This window comes from Gambusia affinis, linkage group LG20, assembly GCF_019740435.1.
Source record: "Gambusia affinis linkage group LG20, SWU_Gaff_1.0, whole genome shotgun sequence".
Lineage (NCBI taxonomy): Eukaryota > Metazoa > Chordata > Actinopteri > Cyprinodontiformes > Poeciliidae > Gambusia > Gambusia affinis.
The window spans coordinates 15,837,565-15,863,257 of record NC_057887.1 but is presented as its reverse complement, the minus strand read 5'-3'; the positions used below and the strand labels follow the sequence as shown (position 1 = coordinate 15,863,257).

Genomic DNA, 25,693 nt, shown 5'->3' with positions numbered 1-25,693 from the left:
GGACATCTAAACTTATAAACATTCATTGAAACATCATTCAGCATTCACCCCATTTAAACCTACTTTAAAACAAATGGCAGGTGTTAGTAAAAAGCTTGAGTTATTTTTTTTTAAATGTAAAATGGGAAGCATAGGGAAGGAAATATCACTGTAGTTGTGTAGTCATTAAAACTAAAAAATAGTAAAGTAACAGGATAAGAAAGGATACACAAGAAAATAGAAAAAGGGCTAAAAAGTGGTACACTTCTACGGTTGATGTTATTGCACTCCTAGTCAACAGAGGGCAGTGCAATAATTACACATAAAGAGGCGGATAGCTAAATAGCCAATCAGAGGAGGCCAACACGAGCGCAAAGAAAAAAGGAAAAGGAAGCTGTGCTGCCGCCATTTCACGTGAAAAGCAGCGCGGTTAGATTAACGCGGAGTGGTTGTATTTTCATAACTTAGATTGAATTGGCGGAGGTTGACCTTTTTTGCCATTTTGAAGTCAGATATTTTTATTAGGCTATAGAGGCCTCACAGTTTCAGTCCTAGCAGCCTCGCTCCGTTGCTTGGAAACGACCAAGAAAAAATGAGTTACGGTAGGCCGCCGCCAGACGTCGAAGGGATGACCTCCCTCAAAGTGGACAACTTGACTTACAGAACTTCTCCCGAGACTCTCCGACGAGTTTTTGAGAAGTATGGTCGGGTGGGGGACGTGTACATTCCCCGGGACCGGTACACCAAAGAGAGCCGCGGTTTCGCCTTCGTGCGTTTCCTCGACAAGCGCGACGCTGAAGACGCAATGGACGCCATGGATGGCGCGCTGCTCGACGGGCGCGAGCTGCGGGTTCAGATGGCCCGATACGGACGGCCACCGGACTCGATGTATAGCCGGAGAGGGGCTCCACCGCGCAGATACGGAGGTTATGGACGAAGAAGCAGGAGGTAAAGTTGAATATAGGTGTAGTATGATGTTTTTGAACATGTGCTCGAATGGGCACGTGGTCACAGAGCCCAAAGCAGCGTGGTTCCAAGTTTTTGTTTTTTCAGTAGGTTCATAAAAACAATTATATCAAGAGCATATAAAATGAATATAATATGCTTCAAAGCATTTTAAATTAATGTACATTATATTGAAGTTCTAGGCTTTAATTTAAATATATATAATTCAACAAATACATTGATATGCTTATATATAAAGGCATGGTTTCCAGATCAAATTAATTTAATTAATTTTATATTTTTAAGACATATTAAAGTCTGATCAAGTCTCTAGTTGAGAATGTTGAAATCTTAATAAATAAACAATGCTTAAGTCATTCCTCTCAGGACACAGAATAAAAATGTACACCCAAAGCTAGGAGATGTATAATTGTAATATAAAACAAAACATTGCTGCTTTTCTGTTGCTGTTTGGTTTCACTTTTTTATGCCTTGTGGTTTTGTGTGTGTCTACAGTCGCTCAACCAGTCCCCGCCGTCGCAGACGCAGCCGCTCCAGGAGCAGAAGCCATTCCCGATCCAGGAGCCGTAACCGTTACAGCCGCTCCAGGTCTCGTTCCTACTCCAGGTCCAGATCAAGATCCAGGTCCAAGTCAAAGTCCAAATCCAAGTCCAGAACGCCGAGGCGGAGCAAGTCGAAGTCTCCTTCCAGATCGCGATCTCGCTCCAGATCCAAATCCCGTTCCAGGTCCAAGTCCAAGTCCAAGTCGAGGAGTCGAACCCCGGGTTCCAACAGGGGGTCAAAGTCCCGATCCAGGTCTAAGTCCAAGAGTGGACCTAAATCACCAGGAAACAACGAAGCAGAGCCTTAACCCAAATGTGGACGCAATATGACGGTATTCAGGGGAAGGGTTGATTTATTTTATTTTTATCTATTGAAATGTTGTTTATTTCTTTGTGTTCTGCAGTCTTTACACTTCATGCAAGTGACAAAGTCTGCAGAATGCTGTTAGAACTTTGTTAAATGTCTAGTATTAGCTTTGTGTGTGCTTTATTTTGAAACTTTTTTCCAGCCAATTTAAAGCGCACACAGGCAGTAGGAGATTTAGTTTAAAAAGCATCATGATAAAAATGGGGTGCTCACATTTGTATTGATGTGTTTGGGGTGGGAGGCGGGTGGTTGGGATGTGGGATGCTAACTCAAACCGTTCACCTAAATGTGGAATTCTTTCCTCCAAGCTGCTGAGTCCTGTTTGCAAAGAGAGGAGGAGGAGATGGGGGTGTTGCAGTGTGAGAGCAGTTAGTGTGTGACCCGCCCATGTGACCTGCCTGTTGCTGAGAGCCATTGCAGTTGCTAAGGAGCAGGTCACCGAGGCAACGGTGGTTGCTATGAAGCAGGTCGTCATGGCGGTGGTTCGGGCTGTCAATTGGTGTATGAGGTGGTGTGGTGAGGTACGTTCTCGCGGGGCACACAGGCAGATGCACTGAGCAGTTTACCCACCTGTGCCTGTGGTTTCCGCCGCCTCACATAAAGGGAGCCGACCCCGAGGTTTGTTTTTCCCAATATGCCCGGGTGCCAGACCCTTGTTAAAGCTAGTGTGGGAAGAATTGGGGCCAGGAAACATGTAAAATAAGGAAGTGAGTTATTGAGTAACATGTTTACCTCAGATTTCTTAACTGTCAGGACAGAGATCATGCAATAAATATTCAGATCAGCTGTAGGAATTGATACCAGCGTCTGTTTTTGCTCTTGGTGACTTAAGTTCTGTTTTTCCTTCCAGATCTTGCATTGAGCCTTTGAGGACATCCGGAACAGCCTCACTTTTTGGCAAGAATACTCCACTATTGCCACCGAATGCAGACTGAAAGGTTAATTGGATATTGGTCTAAAATGTTTTAAATGTTTAAGTTCCTTTGTAATCTGTTGAGACAAATTCTGTAACTTTGACATCATTTGTAAAGCCGAGTATATTGAAAGGGATTTATGGGGTATTTCTTAATTTACCGTTTTTGGGTGGGCTTTTTCATTGAATTTGTAAGTAATAAATTCCTCTGAAACAAAATATAATTTTCAGCAGGCTCTGTTCATTTTTTGAATATGAAACTTATTTGAAAGTTGATGTAGGAAATGATGTCTCTTTGTTTGCAGTATTTACAGCTGTATTGCCACTCATACTGGGGGAGGGAAATGGCTTAGTGTACAGTGACATAAAAGCCATTTAAATTTGTGATTTGCTTAATCCAGCAAAATTTTGTTTCTGCTTTTTTCTGTCTAGTTCAAGTTGCTTTCCTATGACTCTAACCCTCTTTCTTGTGTATCTTTTGTGCACTAGGCGCAGTTGTGTAGCAGTTGAGTAATGCTGGTTAGCTGTTAAGATGCGATGCAGTGCGGTGGTGACATGGTGTGGCGTGTTGCGGTGCAGAGTGCCCGGTGCAGTTCCGGGGCTCGACCCTTCGCTGCCGTTTGCCGGTTTGTAAGCTCACAGGTGTGGCAGATCATCCATCCTCTCCTGTCTGTGACCTCTACTTCCCTACATGTGCTGTACATATTGTCTTCTATCCTCTTTACCCTTCCTTCTCTTCTGTGTCCCAGCATCAACCTTCCTTCTGTGGTTTATCCACTGAATTGGTCTTGCTTGCTTTGAAAAACTAGCCCAGTGGGACAATAAGAGAAGGGTAAGGGGCAGTTAATGGCTTCTTAAGAAATCTTTTGAATCGCATTCTTCTGTGTACCTCAAATGTCTTGTAACTGCATCAAATGACTGCTAATAAAGGTTTTTGTTGGAATTGAATATGTCTTGACTGTTCAATGTCTTTGTAAGCGTAGCATGTTAAATATGAATGATTCTGAGCATCTTTTAGCTTGTACAAAGTACTATTTACATGTGATCTGGAATGTCCATAAGACTGCAATTGAACAGTAATTTCCCCCCCCCACCCCCCAACATTTCATTTTGAAATTAGTTTCCTAGAGTCTTGAGGAAGAGTGGGGGAGGCTTTGGATCCAAGATGGTTGAATGTCTGTGTTGCTCATTTGTGTTTTCTGAAGCCCAAAATCAGTGCAGATCTACAAAACTTTATTACTTTTGAGTCTACATCCATCTGAAAGTTTTGAAACACTACATGCTGTCCTCTGCTGACGAGTTTTATGTAAACGCCGGATTTTAACACCACATCCAAACTCACCGTCACAAAAAAATGAGACACCAAACCCAACTCTGCTTAATAGAATAGAATAGAAGTACTTTATTCATCCCAGCAGGAAAATTACTTCGCAGTTGCAGCATAGAGACACGACACGGTAACAACAACCACAGAGTAGTAGTTGTAGTTAAAATATAAAATGCTATAAATTTTAAAATTGTAAAGCGCTGTAAAATATAAAATGCAACTTAAAAGCAGTCCTTGCAGAGATTAAAAAAATGCAGATATGTATATGTAAATATACGTACAGCAAGTGTGCCACAGTGCAGTTGTGCATAATTGGGCTGATTAGTGCAGAACAATGATTTAGCATTTATTGTACAGTGAGATGACATGTGGCAGGAAGGATTTCCTGTATCTGTCCCTACGACAGCAGAGCTGGAGCAGTCTATGTGAGAAGGTGCTCCGCTGTCTGTCCACTATGTGGTGGAGCGGGTGCTGTTTATTGTCCATGATAGGCTGCAATAAAGAAATATTTTACAGCAGCTCAGTGAACTCTTAACAGTAAGGCAGTGATACTCAGCTTCCTTTCATGAACAAACAGTTGGCAACAGTGGTGTTCATTACTGATTGACAGTTGAACATGCAGAAAGTGTTCAAGTGTGTAGTTTTCCTGAGGACGTCAGTGATGATGTTTACCAGTTGGATGTACTTTCCCTGACTTTAAATTCCAGCTCTGAAATACAAGTGCATTTCTCAACAAGTTAGGATATCACTTAAAACTTTTTTTTTTTTTATGTATTCAGTATGCATTGACAATTTGTTTAGAAATCCTGAATTGCTGCAACACAGAAGCACCGAGACCTCCAGTCTGTTTCTGCTGAGGTGCTAAGAAAGTCTAACTTTTAAAACTTCTAATAACCACCCTGTACCTAGTTTGGGCCAACACCATCGGATTCAAATAAAGTCTGCATTCTGGTTCAGGCAAATTCATACTCAATCTTTAAAAATTGTATTCAGGTTGGAAAATGCTGAATTGTTTCAAGTTTAAGCCAACTACAGTTGATTCCAATAAAATCAGATTTACATGTACTCCAGTTTAGGCCAATTAATTCTACTTTAATGCAATTACAGCTCAATGACATTATGATTTCAACCTCGTTGAACACAGTTTACATCCAGGACAGTCATATTTTACAATGCTACACACCGAGACCATATATATCAATTTCTACATCTAGGCTCTTGCATTTTTGAAAAATGATTGCAGACAAATTAACATTTTCTTACAGTGGAAAATGTTGCAACACAAAGAACTTGCATTTAAAAACCAGAGTATTCACATTGTCCATAATGTTATTGTAGCAAGACTACATCTACATATCTATTGACTTTTACTCAAGAGTAGACTTTGGAGCACCCACTTATGGTTTTAATTGATTTATTGAATGTGTCTACACACCGCAACATATTTTTTGTGATTTGTTTTCTATAAAATTAAATTTTTGTTGTAACTTTAGTATTTTTTAATTGACAATGAAAATTGTGGACACCAGTAATGCCTCGCCAATTCAAGTGGTGAGGCATTACTGCCAAAAATTGCTTCATTTTTGGCTTAATGCTTTCAGGTTTGATAATTTTAACAAAAGCTGCATCAAATCTAGCCTAGTGAAATTTAGGTTAGATTTGGTGCAATTGTAGCTTGTAAATTTAGCTACAATTTAAAAGCAATAAAAAGTATTTTCTGAAGAGAACAGCCAGGATTTAAAAACAAACATAAAACACTCCTGTAATCTTCAACTCTCTGGTTTGTGAGACAAAAAAAAATAAAATCCAGATAAACAGAAAGGTAAATGCAGGACTAAGACTTCCCCTAATAAAAGTTAGGGTTTTTTAAAATCAACTAAAATGTTCCATTATATTGTTCCTGATGTTTAAAGTCTATTTAAACAATAAGAGGTGTTTTCTTTTCCTGGAGAGCAAGGTGACACAGCACCTCTCTTTATACACCTGTTGATGTGAACTTTTGGGTTGCTTGCTTAAAAAAAGTCTCCAAAGCTTATAAAAAGATAAATTTACCTACTTAAAAAGATGCGTTGTCGTGAAAACAATGGACAAAATGTATTTGTTTTCTCAGATTTCCGTCTACCTGTGGATTAGGCCTAAGGACTGTTGCCTCTTGCATCCAGACAGTGTACTCCACAATGAAGTAAGGTTGTAAGGTTTTTTTTTGCATTGGTTTTCTTTTTTGTGAGGAAGCACAACAGGTACAAGGTGTTGACTTGACCTCCAACTCCTCCCACATCTCAATCCAATCAAAGCCTCTGTGGGATGTACTGGGCAATCAAATCCGTTCCATCGAGCTGCAAGAATACAACTCACAAGATTTAAAAGTTGCAGCACACCTCAAAATGTCAATGGGTAAAAGCTGTTTCAGCAGCACATTTAGGCTCGTAGCCTAGTCATGATATCAACCCTGATAGTGTATTTCCCGGTATTCTCCTTTAACTTCAGGTGTTGACTAGAAGGTAAGAGTGTTTTCCCTTCAGCTGACAGCTTTACTTTATCAGCCTACGCCTCCAGTACACGAGTTCTGTCAGAAACCATTTGGGTCCGCCAGTTTGTCCTGCTGATGGGATTATCTGCAGACGCAGAGCCGAGCACGTTGCAGTGCTTCGTGCCAGCCCAACGGCCCGGTCCAACCGCCGGTAGTCCGCCGACGGAGAGGGCGGGGTTAGGAGTGGGGGCTGTAACCAGAGGATGTGACGTTCTGGTCGAGAGAAGATTGGGAGATTGTCCCGTATCCGATAAACTGCGGCAGTTGGCGTTGATGTTTGACGGTGGGGGATTATCGCAAGCAAGCGGGATGGCCGACTGAGTGGACGCCGGGGCGGGGACGCTACAAGAATCACAAGAATGGAAGCGACTCTCGTGTTGGCCGCTGTCATTTTCACGCTGCTCGCCATGGTGGTCGCGACGTCGCTGCTCAAAGGCTCATCACCCGCGGCGGACTTCGCGAATGCGCGCAGTTACTTCGGCCAGAGAGGAGACGGAGGATCAGCGAAGTCCGAGGCGAAGCTGAACGGCCATGTAGCCGGGCAGGGGAGGAAGAAGGAAGCCGACAACTGGAGTGAGATCAGTGGGAGCTCACACGACCACTGGGATGTAGTGAAATCTGTGAGTAGGTCTGGCATGCTGAAAGTGTTTTGTTTGCTTTGGTGTTTTTGTGTAATTCCCCCTTAATCTGTTTTAAGTAATCAGATAGTGTCTGGATGCACAACAGCCCGGAGGAACTCTGGGATGCTTTAAAAGAGCCACAAATAAAGGTTAACCAAAGTACCATGTATATATGCAAATTAGTACATTAGAATATTATTGAAAGAGGATTTTTTGTGACTAAATGTGGGATATTTATTTTACACACACACACACACACACACACACACACACACACACACACACACACACACACACACACACACACACAGTGTAGTATAGGGCCAGACTTTAGAAAAGGCTTACAGAGTAATTAAGCTAGAGCCCCAAGGACTTTTTTCTTTTTATGAATGTGTGTAGAACATTTTTTATGAATATAAGCAATATTGACATTTTTGAAAATTAAGAAGTTATAGTAATTTTTGGCGAACAACTTACCATGCACCAATAGGTGTTGGTGCATAGTAAGTTGTTGTCATTTATCTGTTAATTTATTGTAATTTGGATTTGAATAATTGTTTTGTAATGGAAAGGACACCCAAACTGGCTCCAGCAGTCCACATTTTTGTAAATCCGTGCCTTAATTTCTGCTTATTTTCATAATGAAATCTAGCATCTAATAAGTCAGTGGCATACACAATCATGAATGAAGACAGGTGATATAACACTATGGTCGGAGACTAAGCTAAAGCAAAATTATAAAGAAGTAATTTTTTAGATTTCATGGGACATTGTGTGGAAGAAAAAAGTTGCGTGAGAGGAATATGAAGCCAAGCCTATTCAAGAGTATTGAGGAGATTTACTAGGTGTGAACTGCAGCTGGAGTCGGGGCGTCAAGAGCCACCACACACAGACGTATCCAGGTTATGTTCTGCAGTTGCCAGAGTTTTTGTGTCAAGCGGACCAGGGAAGTCGTCAGAAGGATCTTAGCTGTTCTAAATGTTGCTAAGTGGACTAAAGTCCTCTGTTCAGCGCATCATTTGGACATCAAGACTTCAGAGACTGGAGGAAGAGTGGAGAGTTAGCATCCTAGTTGCTTGAGGTCCAGTGTGAAGCTTCCACAGTCTGTGATGATTTGCAGAACCATTTCATCTGTTGGTGTTGGTCCACTGTGCTTTATCAAGACCAAAGTCAGTGCTACTGTCGTTCCCTCTGCTGGCAAGCTTTATGAAGACGCTGATTTTGTTTTCCAGCAGAGCTTGGCACCTGCCCACAGTGAAAAAAGTACCACAATGACCATGTTATAACCGTGGTTGATGGGTCAACAAACTCCCTGACCTAAACTCCTCAGATAATCTGTTGAGAGGGATGATGGGCACCAGAGCCACCAATGCAGACAAGCCGAAGATTGCTATAAAAGCAACCTGGCTCTTTAGCACATCAGAAGACTCTTATAACCTCCATGCTGCTTCACTGCAAAGATGCATTCATTCATCCAAAAGGAGCCCTGACCAAGTACTGAGTGGATATACAGTATGGACACACTTTCCAGAAGGGTGACATGTTTTTATTAATGTACAAATATTCACAGAAGACTTAACATTGATAAATATGTGAACTGAATTCATGTTTTCTAGTTGTGCTGGCCAAAGTGCTCTACACTAAAACTGTATTCAGTCAGTCCCAGTCATAAACTCATGTGCAACAAGGAAGGAAGCTGGATTTGAACAAACCACCCTCCTGATTATTTCTATCAGGCTGAAGTAATAATATCAGTTTAAGTGTTATTTTCTGTCATCTACAGCATCCACAGGAACTACATGGAAAACATTTTAATTTTATATCATTTTTGCAGAAAAAAGCTACAGTTCCAAGCATCTCAATTAAAAACTGTTAGTTTCACTTGGTAAAAACAAATGATTAATATGGATGTAGAGAACAGACGGTATTGAACCTGCAAGTTGTGGAAAGAACTGTTCAACATTACAGTATTAACATATCTGTCAGATTTATAGTCTGATGTTTTTTTAATTGTTTAGTTTTGTCTTTGTTTAGTAAGGTAACACCTGTGGAGATAACTTAATTTCCACAGAGACAATAAATAAATAGTCACAAAATGTCACTTGAAGCTCTCAGTGAAACAACTTGCATACTTTAAGAGCCTTTGCAAACTTAGTCACTTGGATCAGATGTAAAAAAAACAAGCAAACGTCACTAGCTGATGAATTTAAGAGGTAGGTCATTTCTGACTTAATAATTCTCTGACAGGAACAGGGACACCCTCACTTTCACGCAGAAGGCGGTGCAGCAGTCGAGTCCTCTTCCTCCACATCGAGCCTTTCTGTTCCCAGTTTAGAGGTAGACTCGTCGTCCGAGGTCTCGTCAGCAATGGGCCGCAGGTCTTTCATTGGGCTCTCTGATACGGAGCTCCTAAAGTGTGCTTTCTCTTATCCCCAGACTGAAGGAGCCACAGAGAGCCCAGGGGACAACAGTAAGCATCTCCATTCTCATTTTAATGTTACCAAACAGGCAGGCAGGTTTAATTTCTGTTTCATCAGCATGTACTCTTGTTTTCTGTTTGAACAGCAAAAGTGGAATCGGATGCAAATAATTCCTTGAAATATGTTCCTGGAAAGGCACGATCGCACCATTTAGAGGTGATGATGTCCAAAGAAGAGTTGGCAGAGGAGCAGAGGTCAGTGAAAAACACAAACCGGAAAAACTTTTAGAAGAATTTACACCGTTTGTTCACTTTTCTTATATGACCCATGATGCTTTGTGGATAAACCGCCTAATTACATGTAAACCAGAGGTCTGCAACTCCACTTCTCAAGTACTATTGTCCTGCAACTTTTGGATTCATTCTTGCTCCAAAACATCTGAATCAAATAAATAGTTAATGAGCAGGTCTTTGCAAAGCTGGCCGACATGTTAAAGATGTATTTTAGGCTTTTCATTGCGTTATGTTGGACCTGGGATGCTACCAAAAGTAGCAGGACAGCGGCAGTCGAGGACTGGCGTTGTTTGCTCTTGATTTAAGTAAACAGATCAAATACAGATAAGACACGTGGGAATCTGAACTTCTACAACTTAAACAGGATAAATGATCACAGCTGTACCTTTTATATTTGAAAGATTGGAAGGTTAAGCTGAAGAAAGGGTGTTTTATTATGAATATTAGCATCTAAGCATACTCTCATTTTTAGCAACTTCTCCAACTCTGTCAATATCAATCAGCTATGAAGATACTTAAAACTCCTGCGGCGCAGCAGAACTTTTTCTGATACGGTTATATAGTTTGTCATGTTTTCTTTAGAGAGGTTGGTACGGTGGCCAACAGGTGCAAATGCGCAGCAAAAGAGAAAACATGCAAACAAAAAAAAGACACGCGCACAAATTAAATGCGGCAAACAAAAAAGAAGACACCCCCGAATGAAATGCAGCAAACAAAAAGTGTTGAAAACGGAAGTGCTCCAGACCACTAGGGGGAGTCAAAGAAAATAGTATTCATTTCTATGGGACCAGATGCAAGATTCAGAGAAAGAAATTTGAAAGAAAGTAAAGGTACGTATTACTATATTTCTTTTCAGATACGCCGTCTTTTATAATATTTATATAAATATTATATATATATTATTATATTATTTTTAGTTTATTTATTAATATTATAAATATTATAAAAAACATATTATATTATTATAATAATATAAATATTATAAAAGAAGACATATTTTATTATTATAAATATTATAAAAGACGCCGTATCTGAAAAGAAATATAGTAATCTTTTACTTTGCTGCATTTCATTCGAAGTGTTTTCGTTTTTGTTTGCTGCATTTCATTCGGGGGTGTTTTCGTTTTTGTTTGCTGCATTTCATTCGGGGGTGTTTTCGTTTTTGTTTGCTGCATTTCATTCGAGGGTGTTTTCGTTTTTGTTTGCTGCATTTCATTCGATGGTGTTTTCGTTTTTGTTTGCTGCATTTCATTCGGGGGTGTCGTCTTTTTTGTTTGCTGCATTTTATTTGCTTTTTGTTTGCCGCATTTAATTTGTGCGCATGTCTTTTTTTTTTGTTTGCATGTTTTCTCTTTTGCTGCGCATTTGCACCCGTCGGCCACCGTAGGTTGCGCATATTTCCATTCGCCTCACACCGGTGTTGTGTTCTGGTGTTATTGTCTGGAGAGACACATACTCTGGCTCTTTGTAAGACCAGGTTGGTCTTTTCAGTCATGCAGTTGAGGCCAGTGGACCCTGAGGATTGAGAACCATTGTCTTATAGGTTTAGTGAACAACTGTTGGATGTGATGCATTTATAAAAGTTGTGTATCATAAAAGAAAAACACTGCTTTACTCTTTATTTCTGATACTTAACATCATAGCTCACATTCTTTTTCAGAAGGCAATTCTTCTTGTACCAACCAAAAAAAATAATCCTCCCTGCACCATTTGTTGACAAAGTGATGGAGGCAAACATGCAAGTTTTAATAGTAACTACCAACTTAATATTTTCTATCCTTGTTTGTATAATTCCCCATCTGGCCTGGGAACGCCTTGGGATACCTAAGAAAAACAAGATAATGGATGGATAGAAACTGTGAACAAAGTCAAATTGCTAAAAATAAAGTTGATTCTGATTCAACACACATCTGCTGTGGCCACAAGTTAACCTGTAAGTTAGCCCTGTACAAAACTGAAAAGTTGGGGGGAGGGAGAAAAATATGATCAGCTTTGTTCTTATATAAAGCTAAATTGCTTCATTGCAACTTGTGCTCTCTCACCAAAAGTTTCCCCTACAATCAGTCCCATAGCAACATTTGAGAAGATCAAGGTGGATAAAGAGACCAAAAGTTGTAAATATTTGATCTGTAAGATGTTTTCTTTCTGCTGAGTTTTGTATTAATGTGTGTACGACTCGACAGGCCATCACTAGTTCCGATAACTGATCTGTAAAAAGAGTTAAGAAATAATAATCCCAGCCTACTCAAATACACTGAAACAAACAGAAAGTTTTAAAAAATGTGCAATAAAACTTTTCATTAAAAGTCCATATATTCAGATCTATTATTATCGCTAACATCAATACTGCAGCCATCTTCCATTTCGCTGCTTCACGTGTGACTCTGGACGGTGCACGTTTGTCTGCTGTACCAGGGCTCAGCTTTAGAGCGGCGAGAGTAAAGGTGAGACTGAGCCTCTGCTAAGCACCATTAGCTGTCTGACGGACGAATAAGAGGAGATTAAAAGAAACAAATCCAAAGCGCTGCCTGAAAAAAAAAAAAAACGCCAAAGTTGTTGGGATTTTTTCTTTTTCTGAAGCATTTCTGCATATCCTGCTCTTATCATTGCAGGAGTAAATGCAACGCAGACATTAAGTGTCTGTTAAGCTGAAAAAGGAGCAGATTTGGGGTAAAGTATGAGTTATCCTTACCTAATTGTCCTAAAAGAGTCCCTTTCTGGCCAGTGGGTGAAAACTATTCCCAGCCAATTAGCAATTAGCCAATCTTGACCTCAGCAGTGATGTTTACCTCAACGGCTCTTTATCCTCCTGTGGCCATGAAGCGACTGATGTGACAGTGCAGTGTTGCTTATCTGATCCCACTTCTTCCTCCTGTTTTCCTCCATTAGAAGTGCGGTCCACAAGTGTGCCTCAGCTGGTGTTGATTGTATCCCTTGTTGGCGTTTTTCTTTGTTCTGCCACCAGAGGGGGCTAGAGTGTCACAACACTTTGGCTTTTTGGAGCCGCCCAGTCAAATGCAGAAGCGTTTTAAAAAATAGAATATCATTGGAAAGTTCCTTTTTATTTCAGTAATTCATAAAGTAAATAAAAATTAATTCCAAATAGTGTTATACACATTGCACGCATGTATCTCTTAATTTTGATGATAATTTTTTATAATGAACCTAAAGTGAATTTTCCCCAGAAAATTAATTTGTAAATAAATATTTATATTGGAGAGGTTAGTGGAAGGAAGAACTGCAGTAAAAAAATGTCGAAGAGTTTAGGAAAGAGCTGGAGTCTGTGCTTTAAGAGTTATAACTTACAGACATATCTAGAACTTTAGCTGAATCTGTTAGATTCCTCACATTAAGCCCCTTTGGAAGGAGTTATATTAGAGACATTATTCAAACTCTTAAAATAAAAGTCATTTCTATTGCATATAAACTTCTTTCCACCACAGTTCTACCTTCTACTCAACTTTCTGTTAATATCAGTGACGTGCGGTCAGGGGAGGCAGGTGAGGCAGTGCCTCACCAGCCATCATGGAAAGAAAGAAAATATATAATCATAAAGTAATTTAAATTGTTATATTCATCCGGTGGATTGTACTAAAAAATATTTATTTTTCATGTAGCTTCACCAATTTCGATTTTTATTTGTTCAAAATCGCTGAATTTTCTTATTTTCCCATTCAAATGCTTGGAAGCGATGCCGGTGAGGCAGCAGCGAGCTCTGCCTCACCTTGGATTGCGCAACCCCTGGCTCTGCGCTGGCTGCTAAGCGGAGAGAGCATGTTGCTGTACGGCGTCAATAAAATGGTTTAAACAAATTTAATATGCGAACTTATTTCCAATAATTTAGCTTATGTATATAATGTACAGTGCTTTTTGTCACCAACTGTGTTTGTGTAACGTGTTTCGTGTAATGAGCGATTATAAACGGCAGAGAACAGGTTCGAGGTGAGGCAGGCAGTTCTCTTGCCTCATGGCAGGGGGCGCTCAAGATCCCAGACGTTCGTCTTGTTCACTCCTCAACTGCCGAGTAAGTGACAGCGAGCTAGGCTAAACGATTCGGGAAGCAAGTCAAGTGCAGCGATAGATTATAATAGAGATAGTGATTTTTTTCCTCTCGCTTATCCCGACTTTCGACATGGATGACTACATTACAACACTAAAAAAGTTTTCTCAAGTGGACTTTCAATCGAAGCAGGAGATAATATGTGTGTTTTGTGAGCTACAGTTTGTATGTGTAAGGATGCAGAAGTGAAACATAACCTGTAAACTGCTGTCAATCTATGCATCTATTTGCAAATCTGATTCTGATGACGTCAGTGCCTCACCAGCTATGAACCTCACCGCACGTCACTGGTTAATATTCAGCACTCTCTGAGCAGCCAGCTTCTTTAACAACCTTTTTTGGCATAAACTTCTTGTGAAGCTTGTCAATGGCAGTCTGCTTGTTCACCAAAAGTGTAGGCCATAACATTTCTTAATTGCGTAATTATTATTATTATTTTTAGTTTTATTTTTTTTGAGAAACTGAGTTTTGGGTTTTTACTAGTCATAAGCTATAAATTTAACAGAAATAAACCCCTGAATAAAATCACTTTGTATACAGTGAAGTGTACAATACAATACATTACATGTCTGCAATCCGAGTTTTACTTTCTGAGTTGATTTTTTTCTAATGAATTAGCTTTTTACTGATCTTCTTGCATCTTGCCCTGACCAGCTGAAAGCAGAATGTACTAGTGAATAATTAATATGAATTACCACTCATTTCAGTTGACTAATTTTCACTGATTGGCCAAGCAGCTAGACGAGTCGGCTTCATTTAGTCAGGCTGCTTTTCCTCAAATCCCATACAACCGTTTTCCACCCAGCCCATTTCCCATCTGCTTGAATTGGGAGGAGTTTGATCCAGTAACACTGCTCTGAAAATATGTTGAAATATGCCAGTAAATGTAATGGGTGGTGCACAGTTTGCACCACCCATTTAAAATGTTGATAGGATTTAGTTTAATTACATCAATTCTCAATGGGCAATCACAAAATTTCCAAACAAGGAGTTATTTCTGTACATTTCCTTTAAAAATTCAGTGTTTTCTTTTAAAGACTGTTCATATATAAAACCAGAAAGTAACTTGAGACATTTACTTGTGTTACTATAATTGAGTTTGATGTGTCTGTACTTTGTACTTTTTTAAGTAGTTAGTGAAACCTGAACATTTACTTTTACTTGAGTATAGAATTTTAATGGTATACATTTGAAATCAAGCTTGTCTGCAACTAAATCTGCGTAAAGGCTTATCACTCATCTCTCATAGTCAGTTGTAAACTTAAATTCACCTCTGAGAAGCCAGTATGTCAATATGAACAGAGTGATACTCCAAAATCAACATTCACCCAGAGCAGTATCAAACTTCACTTCAGCAGGTAAAGATAACATTCACACACATTTAGAACAGCCGAAATATTCCCAGTGTTACACGGGACCAAATCCTACATCAAAATCCTATTGGAATAAAAAATCAGAAAAGTGTGGAGTGCTTTTTTTATTCAGCAACTCTTGAGTTAAGACTTTGGAGGACATAATTTACTGCAATTACAGCTGCAAGCCTGTTGGGTTCTCTCTGTACCAGCTCCAAAGCTGGAGCTTTCTGTCCAATGAACATGTTTTCTAACCCAATCAGTATCGCAATAAGCAATATATCAATGAATCACATAAATTAAAATGAGTCTGATAATTTCCATTTGCATGTTGATTTGGTTTTCTTCCATCTCTGTCTCTTTAGACTAGATGACAAAAGTCTGGCTCGTTGCACTCAATAGTCTCTTTTTTGAAGGACAGTTTTGTTTACAGAGACTAAAGTGTCCATTTTATTTGTTGCTTTAGGTGTTTTGTTTATTTATTTCGGATATTTAAAATGTCTTCCAGTTCTGGTGTTAATGTTCATTAAAATTTAAAGTTTATTGAGAGGATGTACTTATATGACTATGCCAATATATGATATTACTTGAAAATCAAAATAACAACATCATTGTTTGTTGCAATTATTTTATTTCATGACTCCTCCAGAGCTAAAATGATTCCTCTCTGATTAATGCTCTGCCTGATCAGCCTTTCATTGTAGCAAAGGCTCTGAAAATAGCTGCTTTATTTTATTTTATTTATCAAGATTGTAATTTAGGTTATTAATTTGTAATAGCATCTTAAAACCATTTATCACTTTTCTTCTAAATCAACATTACGTGCATCTATGTGTTGGTGTATCACAAAAAACCTCAATAAAATAAATGGAGATTTGCGACTATAATGCAACAAAATGTGAATGTGCTTTTGCAAGACACTGTACATCGCAGTAGCACATGTTTTCTTCAAATATGGATTCTGATATTTTTTTCTGCATTGGAGCTCTAGGCCCAAATTTTCCAGACCAGATACAAAGAAATCCTTGTGCAGAGTCTCCTGTTAATAAGAAAGAGCATTTACTATGTGCCTGGAGAAAACTTTAACTCTAACATTTTATTCTGTCTGTTCCCCCAGGGTGCAGCGGGAGCAGCTGGCCGCCATTTTCCAGCTGCTGAAGGACAACAAGGAGACGTTCGGGGACATGTCTGAAGGAGACCTGGAGGAGCAGCTCAGACTCTACTCCATCTGAGACTCTTCTACAACCTGATCTGCTCCAAAGACTTATTCAGGACTTCAAATATTTCATTTAATTTCCTTGCAGTATTCAACATGGCTGTCCATTCCAACAACGGCTTATTGTTTTTGTTTTTAACCTGTATTAAACACACTCACACACCTGCACTGATAAAATAATTCTGAAAATCACAATGGAGCATTGTTTCTATTAGGTCTATGAATATAACTTTCAAAGTGTTGCATAATAAACCAGAATGTTGTGTACATTTGTGTGTGCGTGTGTGTATTCAGTGTCAGTCCAACCCATTTCTCGGAAAACTGCTACAGTTGACTTTCTTTTCATTTGACCAAATTCTTTGTTTTTGTTGCTTCTGTCAGACTTGCTGGGCAGGTTAAAAATATTTTAAACTGGGGCGTGCTCCGGTGACGTAGAGGTTAGCACGCCCCACGTTTGGAGGCCCTCAGCCCTCGACGCAGCCGTCGCGGGTTCGATTCCCGGACCCGACGACATTTGCTGCATGTCTTCCCCCCTCTCCTTCTCCCTTTCCTGTCAGCCTACTATGATAAAAGGGTCACTAGAGCCCACAAAAAAAGGACCCCCTGGTGGGGGGGAGAAAAAAAAAAATTTTTAAACTGGCTTCTGCTCTAAGTAAAAGATTTTATCTATTTCTTTGACACAGAACAGTCTGGTCAGAATATTTAGCAGCTTAGTTTCCTTCTACAGTGTGGCGTGACTTCTCAAAACCAACCCCTTAATAATTTCTGCTTACAGAGCACAGCCCTTAAAATAAACTGTAATAAACTTGTGAACAAATATGTCAGAAAGAAATTATAAAACAGTTTTGTTCAACTACTTACAGGGCATGCAACTAAAATAAATAACTTTCCATTCTTGGACTTGTTATTGGTATCACAGTATCCTGAATGTTCAAAAGGTTTTAAGACCATAGAAAAATTAATTAGATCCCACAGGGAGAGCTGAAGTGAACAGTCTGAATGGAGACTAGTGTCTCCAGTTGTTAGTTACCCAGCAATGCCTGTCAGCTGGCTGAAAGGTCACTTCAACACTTATTTAGAACGGAATTGCTTCCATCTTCAAAGATTGATGGTGGAAACTTACACAAGCCTAACCCCAAGTCTGTGAGAAGAAGCGGGTATAGACGACGTTCTGGAAGTTTTCTGGAGTCAAAACATGAGCGCCAAGAACTACTGCTAATAAACTAGCTTGTAGGCTACTTTGTTAGGATCATATCTGTAAAGCAGCAGACTGCAGGCTGGCTACCAGAGCAGATAGCCGTACTAACGAACCCCTTATAAGATCAGAAAAACATCAACAAATACAGTTGAAATGCTGACATTAGACAAAATTATCTGTCATAACCAAGTCTTCTCTAAAAAAGATAGTAATGTTATGCTTTAGAATAGGATTTAGCCTATAAACATTGTCTGGACGTATTCTCTTAGTCAGCACATACAGGTGAGCCCACGCCTGCCTAAAAAACCACAACAGTTTCAGCCTCCAGTCTTCAACATAGTTTCATTTTTTCCTCAATATTTTTTCCCTTTTCAACGTAATTTTTAAAATCAAATTGTCACTTTATTCTCAACATTTAAACTTTATTCTGTAATAAAAAATGAAAAGAAATCCACTAAAAACAACATCCACAATTCCTTTCCTCCATGTGAACCTAACACCAACTTCTGAACTTGTATGATGATTACGTATTATGTTATGGTAATTTGGAGAGGTTATTGTTCTCAGTAGATAAAAGTCACATTTATTCTTTATCATTAAATTTCTGTTTAGAGTAGTTGAACTTAGTCTTTGGGAAATTCCCTTCCTGCCTCTTTGGTAACAATGGTCTCTGTTGGATGATTATAGTGCTTAACGTCATTATTACGACTTGATTCCACCACATTATGTAGCAACATTGCATTGTCTCTAAGCCTTCATTATATTTCATAGTCTCATGATAGAAGCATGATTCATATAGTAACTCTGATTTTCCAAACCTGAAACCCAGAAAAGTTTATTATGCAGTAAACAGACATGCTCTGCCTGATAACCACATGATTTATAAACCTTCAGATGAGGCAACACAGTTTAGTCCTCCCTCAGATGCAATAATTCAGAAAAGAGGTAAGACTTTGATTGATCAATACACCTCTATATTGATTATATGACTGAACTATTGAACTATTTCGCAAAGTAAAATCAGTCTGTACATGTGCAAATTGTAGATATACACCCGAAATAACTGGTAGTTTTATAAAATATTGATTCCAAGGTTCCAGATGCATATTCACAGTATGCTCATTTAAAACCCCCATTAAATACAATGAAATTTGTTGTTTGTAACATAGCAAAATGCAAAAAGACTTAATGTATAATTGGCATTAGAATAATTCTCTCCATAGTTCAAACCATTGGATTTACATGGTGCAATGTTTTGTTTGTTTCTCCTGGACAACACATTCAAATCGTGTCACATGCCTGTTAAATGCAGGCAGTGTCACTTGAGTTCTCACATTCTACTGTCTTATTTACATGAACACATCCCACCTATCTACGCAGAGCAGGTGAACGTGTAAAGCTGACCTATCAATGAACAGATACGCTTCCTTTTCCTGCTTTCAGTTGGAGAACTCCAATGCTGAGTGTGAGCTCAGGGTTTGTTTTTGGATTTCCTCTCCTTTTCTCAGAAAACAGGTGCAGTCCTGTTCTGTCACTTCTGTTTCCCTGTATCATGTGCTACAGCTCACGGTCTAGCTCACCTCTGTAGGTTTCAGTAAATTACCTGCCCAGTGACTGACGTTACTTTTCTGGTTCACCTGCAAAGGACAGACTGAGTTCTCTCCTTAAAAGCGGGCGACTTTTCATGGGAAACATATTTTCTGAAGCGCAGAGCCAGTTCAGGATGAAAAAAATAGCTTTTTTCTCTTTTGCACTGGTGATGGGAGTGAGCATTTTTCTTTTTATTCTTTCTTGGGAAAATTATGAAGGAGAATCAAGGTAAGTTCTTTCACTAGATTCCTCTGATGCCTTTTAACTATTTATTTATTCTAATTACTTTCTCTCACTATTCCCTTTTTCTTTTTCACTTAAAGTTGGAAAGTCTTCTCAAGAAATAAACTTCCTACAGGTGAAGATACATGGATTAATGTTGTGCAAAGGATAAGAAACCTGAGTCGATTATCTGGAAGGAAAATGAATAACACCAACATTTGCTCCCTGGGAAACGTTAAAACTCAAAGCAGAACCCCTGAGACTCCTGGGCCCATCATAAATTTAAACTCCTTCAAAAAACTTCCTCAGTGGAGTTTTGAGGATGTATACAATCTGGATGCTCCACCGAGACCGACAGTGAGTATTTTTGTGAGACTGAACAGGAACCTAATGAGTTAACACTGCTGCTGGCTGTGTCTCTACATGTTTATTTTTCGGGTAAATCCGTTCTCTGCTTTTCTCTTTGAATGCGTTGCCACTAGCTGACTAAGTTGCTAACTCCTGAGTCAGTACCTAAAATCAAATCCTTTCCAGCGGTCTAGACAAAAACAGCAATTTTGGAGTCATCTTTAAATGTAACTCTTTGCTTTTCATACTCAGACTTGTCCGCAGTCTCTGCGTTACTCCAAGGACGAGGACTTCCAGAAAGCTTTCCTTCCCAACATTCGAAGGTTTCTGCACAAAGACAACTTCAGCATCAGAGAGTGGAACCGGCTCTCGCACTTCAACAATCCTTTTGGTTTTATGGGAATGAAATACGGTGGTAGGTGGCTTTTTGGGTCACAAGTAAAAGATCATTCAGATATTGCAAACTACAAGGCTGTAGTCAAACCTGCCATTCTGCCACAATCTTTTATTATCTTGCTCAATCTGAACTTCGGCTGAGTTTATCTATACATCTACTCCTGAGAGGATTAATTAATTTTTTTCCTCTTCTGTAAATGTATCTTGATTCATTGCAAGCCAGAATTTAAAATAGGTGGGTTTTCCGGGGATTGTTTTTGCATATTATTCCATTTCAAAAGGTAGAAAATAAAAAAAGACAGACTTTTGTTCTCACTTCTGTTTTTTGTAGACAGGGTACTCATAACCAAATAGTTGGAACACTGAGGAAATTTAGCAGCAAGGATATTCACTGACATAACTCTACAAAGTTAGACTCAACTGGAGCAAATCAACCAGCTCTAACCATCCATGGTAAATATTTGCTTGCAGATGTAATGCCTGTCATGAAGCTGATCCCAAAGCCCAAAGAGCCGCTGCTCCTCCCTAAACCAGGCGGGGACGGCTGCGTCCGCTGCGCCGTGGTGGGAACGGCCGGCATCCTGAACGGCTCAAAGATGGGCGCCGAGATTGATGCTCACGACTACGTGTTTCGGTAGGAGAACAAAAGAAAACAAACCTGTTGATGGAGTTTTCTTTAGAGTCATTTTTAAAAAGCAACCACAAAATACCAAAGGATTAGATGGATTATAGTTAAAAGACAGTGTTGCCCTTACAAATAAAAACTCCCATGAAATTCACATGTGATTTTCCACATGTGAGATAATTATATATATATATATATATATATATATATATATATATATATATATATATATATATATATATATATATATATATATATATATATATATATATATATATATATATATATATATATATATACACACATGTGGAAATGTGTGTATCTCATGAGAATCACATGTGAATCACGTGTGATTTTACCACGAAACGTTCCAAAATAACACATATACATGTGTTTTCACATGTATATGTCACATCTTTGTCACATCTTTCACACAACATTCATATGTACAAAGTTGTGTGAACCACATGTTTGGTTTTTATGTGGTCACATGGGATTTTCATGGGATTTTCTTTAAGGGTGGACTGTGTGATTTACACTGTCTACAATTTTAAATGTGTGACCAATAAAAATAGATTTTACTCTGTTAAAATCATTACATCTCTCTAATTTAGTCAACATTAACTGTGCTGACAACATCTCAGTATGAAAGAACATTTACAAGTAATATAATACTGACTCTTTTATGTTATTTAATCAGCAACAAGACATAAAACAATGTTGTGTCTTGTTTATAGGACCTTTAACTGAATGCTTCTTTATATGGAAGCCCTGAAAGGCAAGAAATAAATTAAATTATTTTGAAAGAAACTTTTTTAAGATCCGTTTTTTAAAGTTGACTACATTTTATTTTTCTCTTGACTTTAAAAGAAATGTGCGAGTAAGAAACAACCTATATTAAAATATTTGAAAGTTTGGTTTTGTTTGTTTTTCTTTGTGGAGCAATTTGCCATTCAGGGCTTCCATACAGTAAGCTGTACTTTATCATACTACTAAAGAAATTTATCTGGAGCTAAAGCCTCTGCATAACATGTTGTATAAAAGTTCTGCATTATGTTAATTAAATATTCAAACAGAAACACTAAAAGGTTTATTTAATTTGATTAGCAGTGTAGACTAAAAATAGGAGATGTGGTAAAAATAAATACATCTAGAAGTGTTTTGTCATTTTTGTTTTCATTTGAACAATTTTTTAGAAGGATTCAGTTACCAATTATGGCAACCTTGATTGTTCCTGTTTGCATAGTAAATGTTGAAGCTGTTTCTGTGTTTCCTTTGCGTGACAGGATGAATGGTGCAGTGATCAACGGCTACGAGGAAGACGTTGGGAAAAAAACGTCGGTTTATGTTCACACCGCTCATTCAATCACAACATCCCGAAAAATATTCCAGGAGTACGGATACAAATCTGCCCCGCATGACCAAGTATTAAAATGACACAGAAACCACAATAATATAAGATGTAGATTAGGAACACTTTTCTCACAGGGTGTTTCTTCCCTACAGGGAATAAAGTATGTCTTGATTCCTGAGGGTTTGAGGGATTTCCAGTGGCTCCAGAGTCTTCTCAAAGGAGAAAAGGTTCCCTCTGGTGAATACACAGGTGAAGAGTGAGTACAGTTTGTGTGTTTAATGTTGAAGTTTATTATTTCTGTACTAATTGCAATCTAATTCTAGTCGAAATGGAACAAGGGATTTTTATGATCACGTCTTTTCTTCAACAACATATACAGCGCTGTAAAAAATGAAGAGACCACTTAAAACGACCACTTTCAATTATCAGTTTCTCTGATTTTCCTTTTTTGTATTTGAGTAAATTGAACATTGTTTTTTATTCTATGTACTACTGACAACATATCTGAATCCAAGCAAAAATTTTGTACTTATAAGCAGAAAATGAGAACCGGTCAGAATAACAAAAAAGAAATGCTTTCAGACCTCAAATAATGCAAAGAAAGCAAGTTAATATTCATTTAAACTAAACTAAAACTAATGTTTTTACTCAGGAAGATTTCAGAAATCAATATTTGGTGCAATAACCAGGGGGTTTTAAATGGGGTTCATTGCAGTGGGCTCTTAATTTGTTCCACAGCTGTATTTTTTGGCTACAGGCTTTAAATTTTGCATTTCTGTGACGACAATTATCTGCAAAAGTACTACTAAAATCATATGTGATTAAAACTTGAACTGGATTGATAGTTCCAGGAGGATTATGATCCCAAACAAACATCAGAAATGATTCTGGAAAGGTTAAAGTTAACACTGAGCTGGTGCATTTATGCTAAAAGTCTAAACTGTTTAAACGACAAACAAAACATTTGAAGAAACATGTGGAGTAGTTTATGGTTTTGTTGTCTTTGTGAGCAAACATTTTGAGAGAGTTCATCATCTTCTTCCAAAATAACCAAAGTCTGTCTTTCTTCCTCCAGTCCCAGATCTTATTACTCAGGACAGTTCAGTGAGGATCGGTTCTACGTTCTGCACCAGGATTTCCTGAGATACGTTCGAAACAGGTCAGTGTTTGAACCAAGGTCTGATACTATCCTGCTAAAAATCTGTGTTAAAAGCTGGTTGAATGCTACTGGTTCTTTTTACCTCTAAAATAGCGAGTCCACTTTCAGTCAAATTAAATCAGTAAGTATTTTTGAATTATAACTTTAGGGGTCAAAAAGAAAAAAAACAACTTTCCCCGTTTCAAACGAGGATGCATTTCAATGAAGAACATTAAGTAGCTGTAATTAGATAAATTAAATCTGAATAATATATAACTGACTTTGAATCTGTTCAATCAACTTTAGTCATTCTGTTTTGTAAAGTGACACTTGTATTGTGAATTGGTTCCATATAGTAATTAATTGCATAGATTGTGTAGCACATCAGGCTAACATTTTCACTGCCAACAGGTTTTTGAGTTCAAGTGACCTCAGTGGAGAGTACTGGGCGGTTGTCCGACCAACCAACGGGGCGTTTACTCTCTTTATGGCTCTGCACACGTGCGACATGGTAAGTTAGTCATAAGTAAGGAATATTTAGACTGTGTATTTTGTGCAATGCTTTTTGTCTTTATGTTTTTGTCATTCTCCGTATGAAGAAGTGATATTAGTTTAGGTTAACTTTATCTTGAAATTCAGTTTTTATTTTGAAAAGCTCACTTCCTGTTTGAGCCGCAGTAGAAAACTTTGGAAACACCGCAGAAACATGGATCAACGCAGCTTTTGACCGTGTGTGTCATGTTTTATTGAAAAGAAGAAAAGAAAACACTAACAAGTGATTTTGAATCTTCAGTTTAGGATTTGCATTATTTCTTAATAAAGATTGCTTAGTTAAATTCAGGGGTTTGCACGTGTGTTTTAATTTTCTAAGAGTGCTTCAAGATAATGAATCTCTTGCCATAACAAGTGGTTACAGTTTCCTGTTCATGTTCTATGGGCTTTACCAATCAATCAATCAATCAGGTTTCCCTGAACATTTCAACAGCAATGCTGTTCAAGCTGCTTTACACAATAAAAGTTTTTTTAAATACTTTTAATGATTTAGAACCAACAATTAGTATTTGGCCAACAATGTCTGGGAAAAAATCTAATCTTATATTATCTTGACTCAATCTCATTATCATTGAAGCAGCAAAACGTGGTTCTACGAACTGGTGGCTCGTTTGTGCGGAATAAGAAACTCATGCCACACTTTTCAGATTTGTATTTGTAAATTATGTTGAAATAATTTTGTCTTCAGCGTTGAAATCATTCACTACAAATTAAATGAGTTACTGAAATAAATTCACTTTTTATATAGTCAAATGTACTGAATCATGAGCATCCATAACAATAATAGTATTTCTAAATCAACAAACTTAATTATAATTTATTTGACTCTACATTAAGCTGATCTCTTTCTTAAGCTCTAAAAGTGCATTAAAATTAATATTCAGCAGGTTTTTTGTTTTTACTTAAAACTCATATTATATACTATTTTTGGTCTCCACAGGTGAGTGCATATGGATTCATGACAGAAGACTACAGTAAATACCCAAACTATTATGTGGACAAGCATTTGACCGAAATAGTTTTCTACATCAACCATGATCTCATTCTGGAGAAAAATCTGTGGAAAAGCCTTCACGACAAAAAAATACTGAAGCTGTATCAAAGAACTGGGTCAGAAAAGCAAACCGGTCCCTGATTCAGCGTCAGGAGTCAAGAAGACCTGAAAAAATATGGTGGTGTTTATTATTTTTATGACTGTACTTTAACCTTAAGCTTATTTAAATTAGTTTTATGTACACAGAAAGAATTGTACAAATATTTATTGTAAGATAATAATAAAATAATGTCCTACAAATGGACTGTATTAAGGCCTCTGAGGTGTTAAAATGAAGAATATTTTTACATTTATTTATAGACACATTATTATGAGCAGATTTCTGCTCATAATAATGTGTTTATTTATGATTAGTATTTTAAATGAGTTTTATTTTTATCTTATTACACTGTGACGTTTGCATGTAAAGTGCAATATAAATAAAATGGTATTATTATTTCTGACTGAATTTCATTATTTTATGCCTTCTTTGATGTTGTTACTTGCTGGATTCAAGACATAACTTTGAATTTTTAAATAATATACAAAAAATGTCCAATTTATCAGAAATCTCACGCCACCTATCCCACGTTGAAGAACTCTACACGACAGAAAATGAAAGCCTTTTCAACGCATAGTCGCAATAATATGC

At 38.0% G+C, this 25,693-nt stretch overlaps 3 protein-coding genes across 8 annotated transcripts; all 3 read left to right on the top strand.

Moving 5' to 3' along the window:
- Window positions 1–336: 336 nt before the first annotated feature.
- srsf2a (serine and arginine rich splicing factor 2a) lies at window positions 337–3,715 on the top strand. Of its 4 annotated transcripts, none has more exons than XR_006369212.1 (4): window positions 347–927; window positions 1,441–1,819; window positions 2,705–2,792; window positions 3,257–3,715. XR_006369212.1 is itself a non-coding variant. In XM_044101575.1 (3 exons), the coding sequence occupies exons 1-2, from the start codon at window positions 572–574 to the stop codon at window positions 1,793–1,795; spliced, it is 711 nt and encodes a 236-aa protein (XP_043957510.1). In that variant the 5' UTR covers window positions 337–571; the 3' UTR covers window positions 1,796–1,819; window positions 2,705–3,715. The 4 variants fall into 4 exon arrangements, 2 of the variants coding, with proteins under 2 accessions (XP_043957510.1, XP_043957511.1); XR_006369213.1 differs by having other exon boundaries at window positions 352–927; window positions 2,163–2,792; XM_044101575.1 differs by having other exon boundaries at window positions 337–927; window positions 2,705–3,715.
- Window positions 3,716–6,581: 2,866 nt separating this feature from the next.
- Window positions 6,582–16,852, top strand: LOC122823235 (matrix-remodeling-associated protein 7-like). 3 transcript variants are annotated; one of them, XM_044102647.1, is made up of 5 exons: window positions 6,590–7,244; window positions 9,492–9,581; window positions 9,681–9,714; window positions 9,810–9,918; window positions 16,487–16,852. In XM_044102647.1, exons 1-5 carry the CDS (start codon window positions 6,984–6,986, stop codon window positions 16,599–16,601), a joined length of 609 nt encoding a protein of 202 aa, XP_043958582.1. In that variant the 5' UTR covers window positions 6,590–6,983; the 3' UTR covers window positions 16,602–16,852. The 3 variants fall into 3 exon arrangements, with proteins under 3 accessions (XP_043958583.1, XP_043958581.1, XP_043958582.1); XM_044102648.1 differs by lacking the exon at window positions 9,492–9,581 and having other exon boundaries at window positions 6,582–7,244; XM_044102646.1 differs by having other exon boundaries at window positions 6,582–7,244; window positions 9,492–9,714.
- A 2,476-nt stretch (window positions 16,853–19,328) lies between these two features.
- LOC122823388 (alpha-N-acetylgalactosaminide alpha-2,6-sialyltransferase 1-like) lies at window positions 19,329–25,498 on the top strand. The gene is made up of 9 exons (XM_044102964.1): window positions 19,329–19,601; window positions 19,697–19,952; window positions 20,196–20,358; window positions 20,811–20,973; window positions 22,251–22,389; window positions 22,471–22,574; window positions 23,394–23,477; window positions 23,868–23,967; window positions 24,949–25,498. Exons 1-9 carry the CDS (start codon window positions 19,468–19,470, stop codon window positions 25,141–25,143), a joined length of 1,338 nt encoding a protein of 445 aa, XP_043958899.1. The 5' UTR covers window positions 19,329–19,467; the 3' UTR covers window positions 25,144–25,498.
- Window positions 25,499–25,693: the final 195 nt, after the last annotated feature.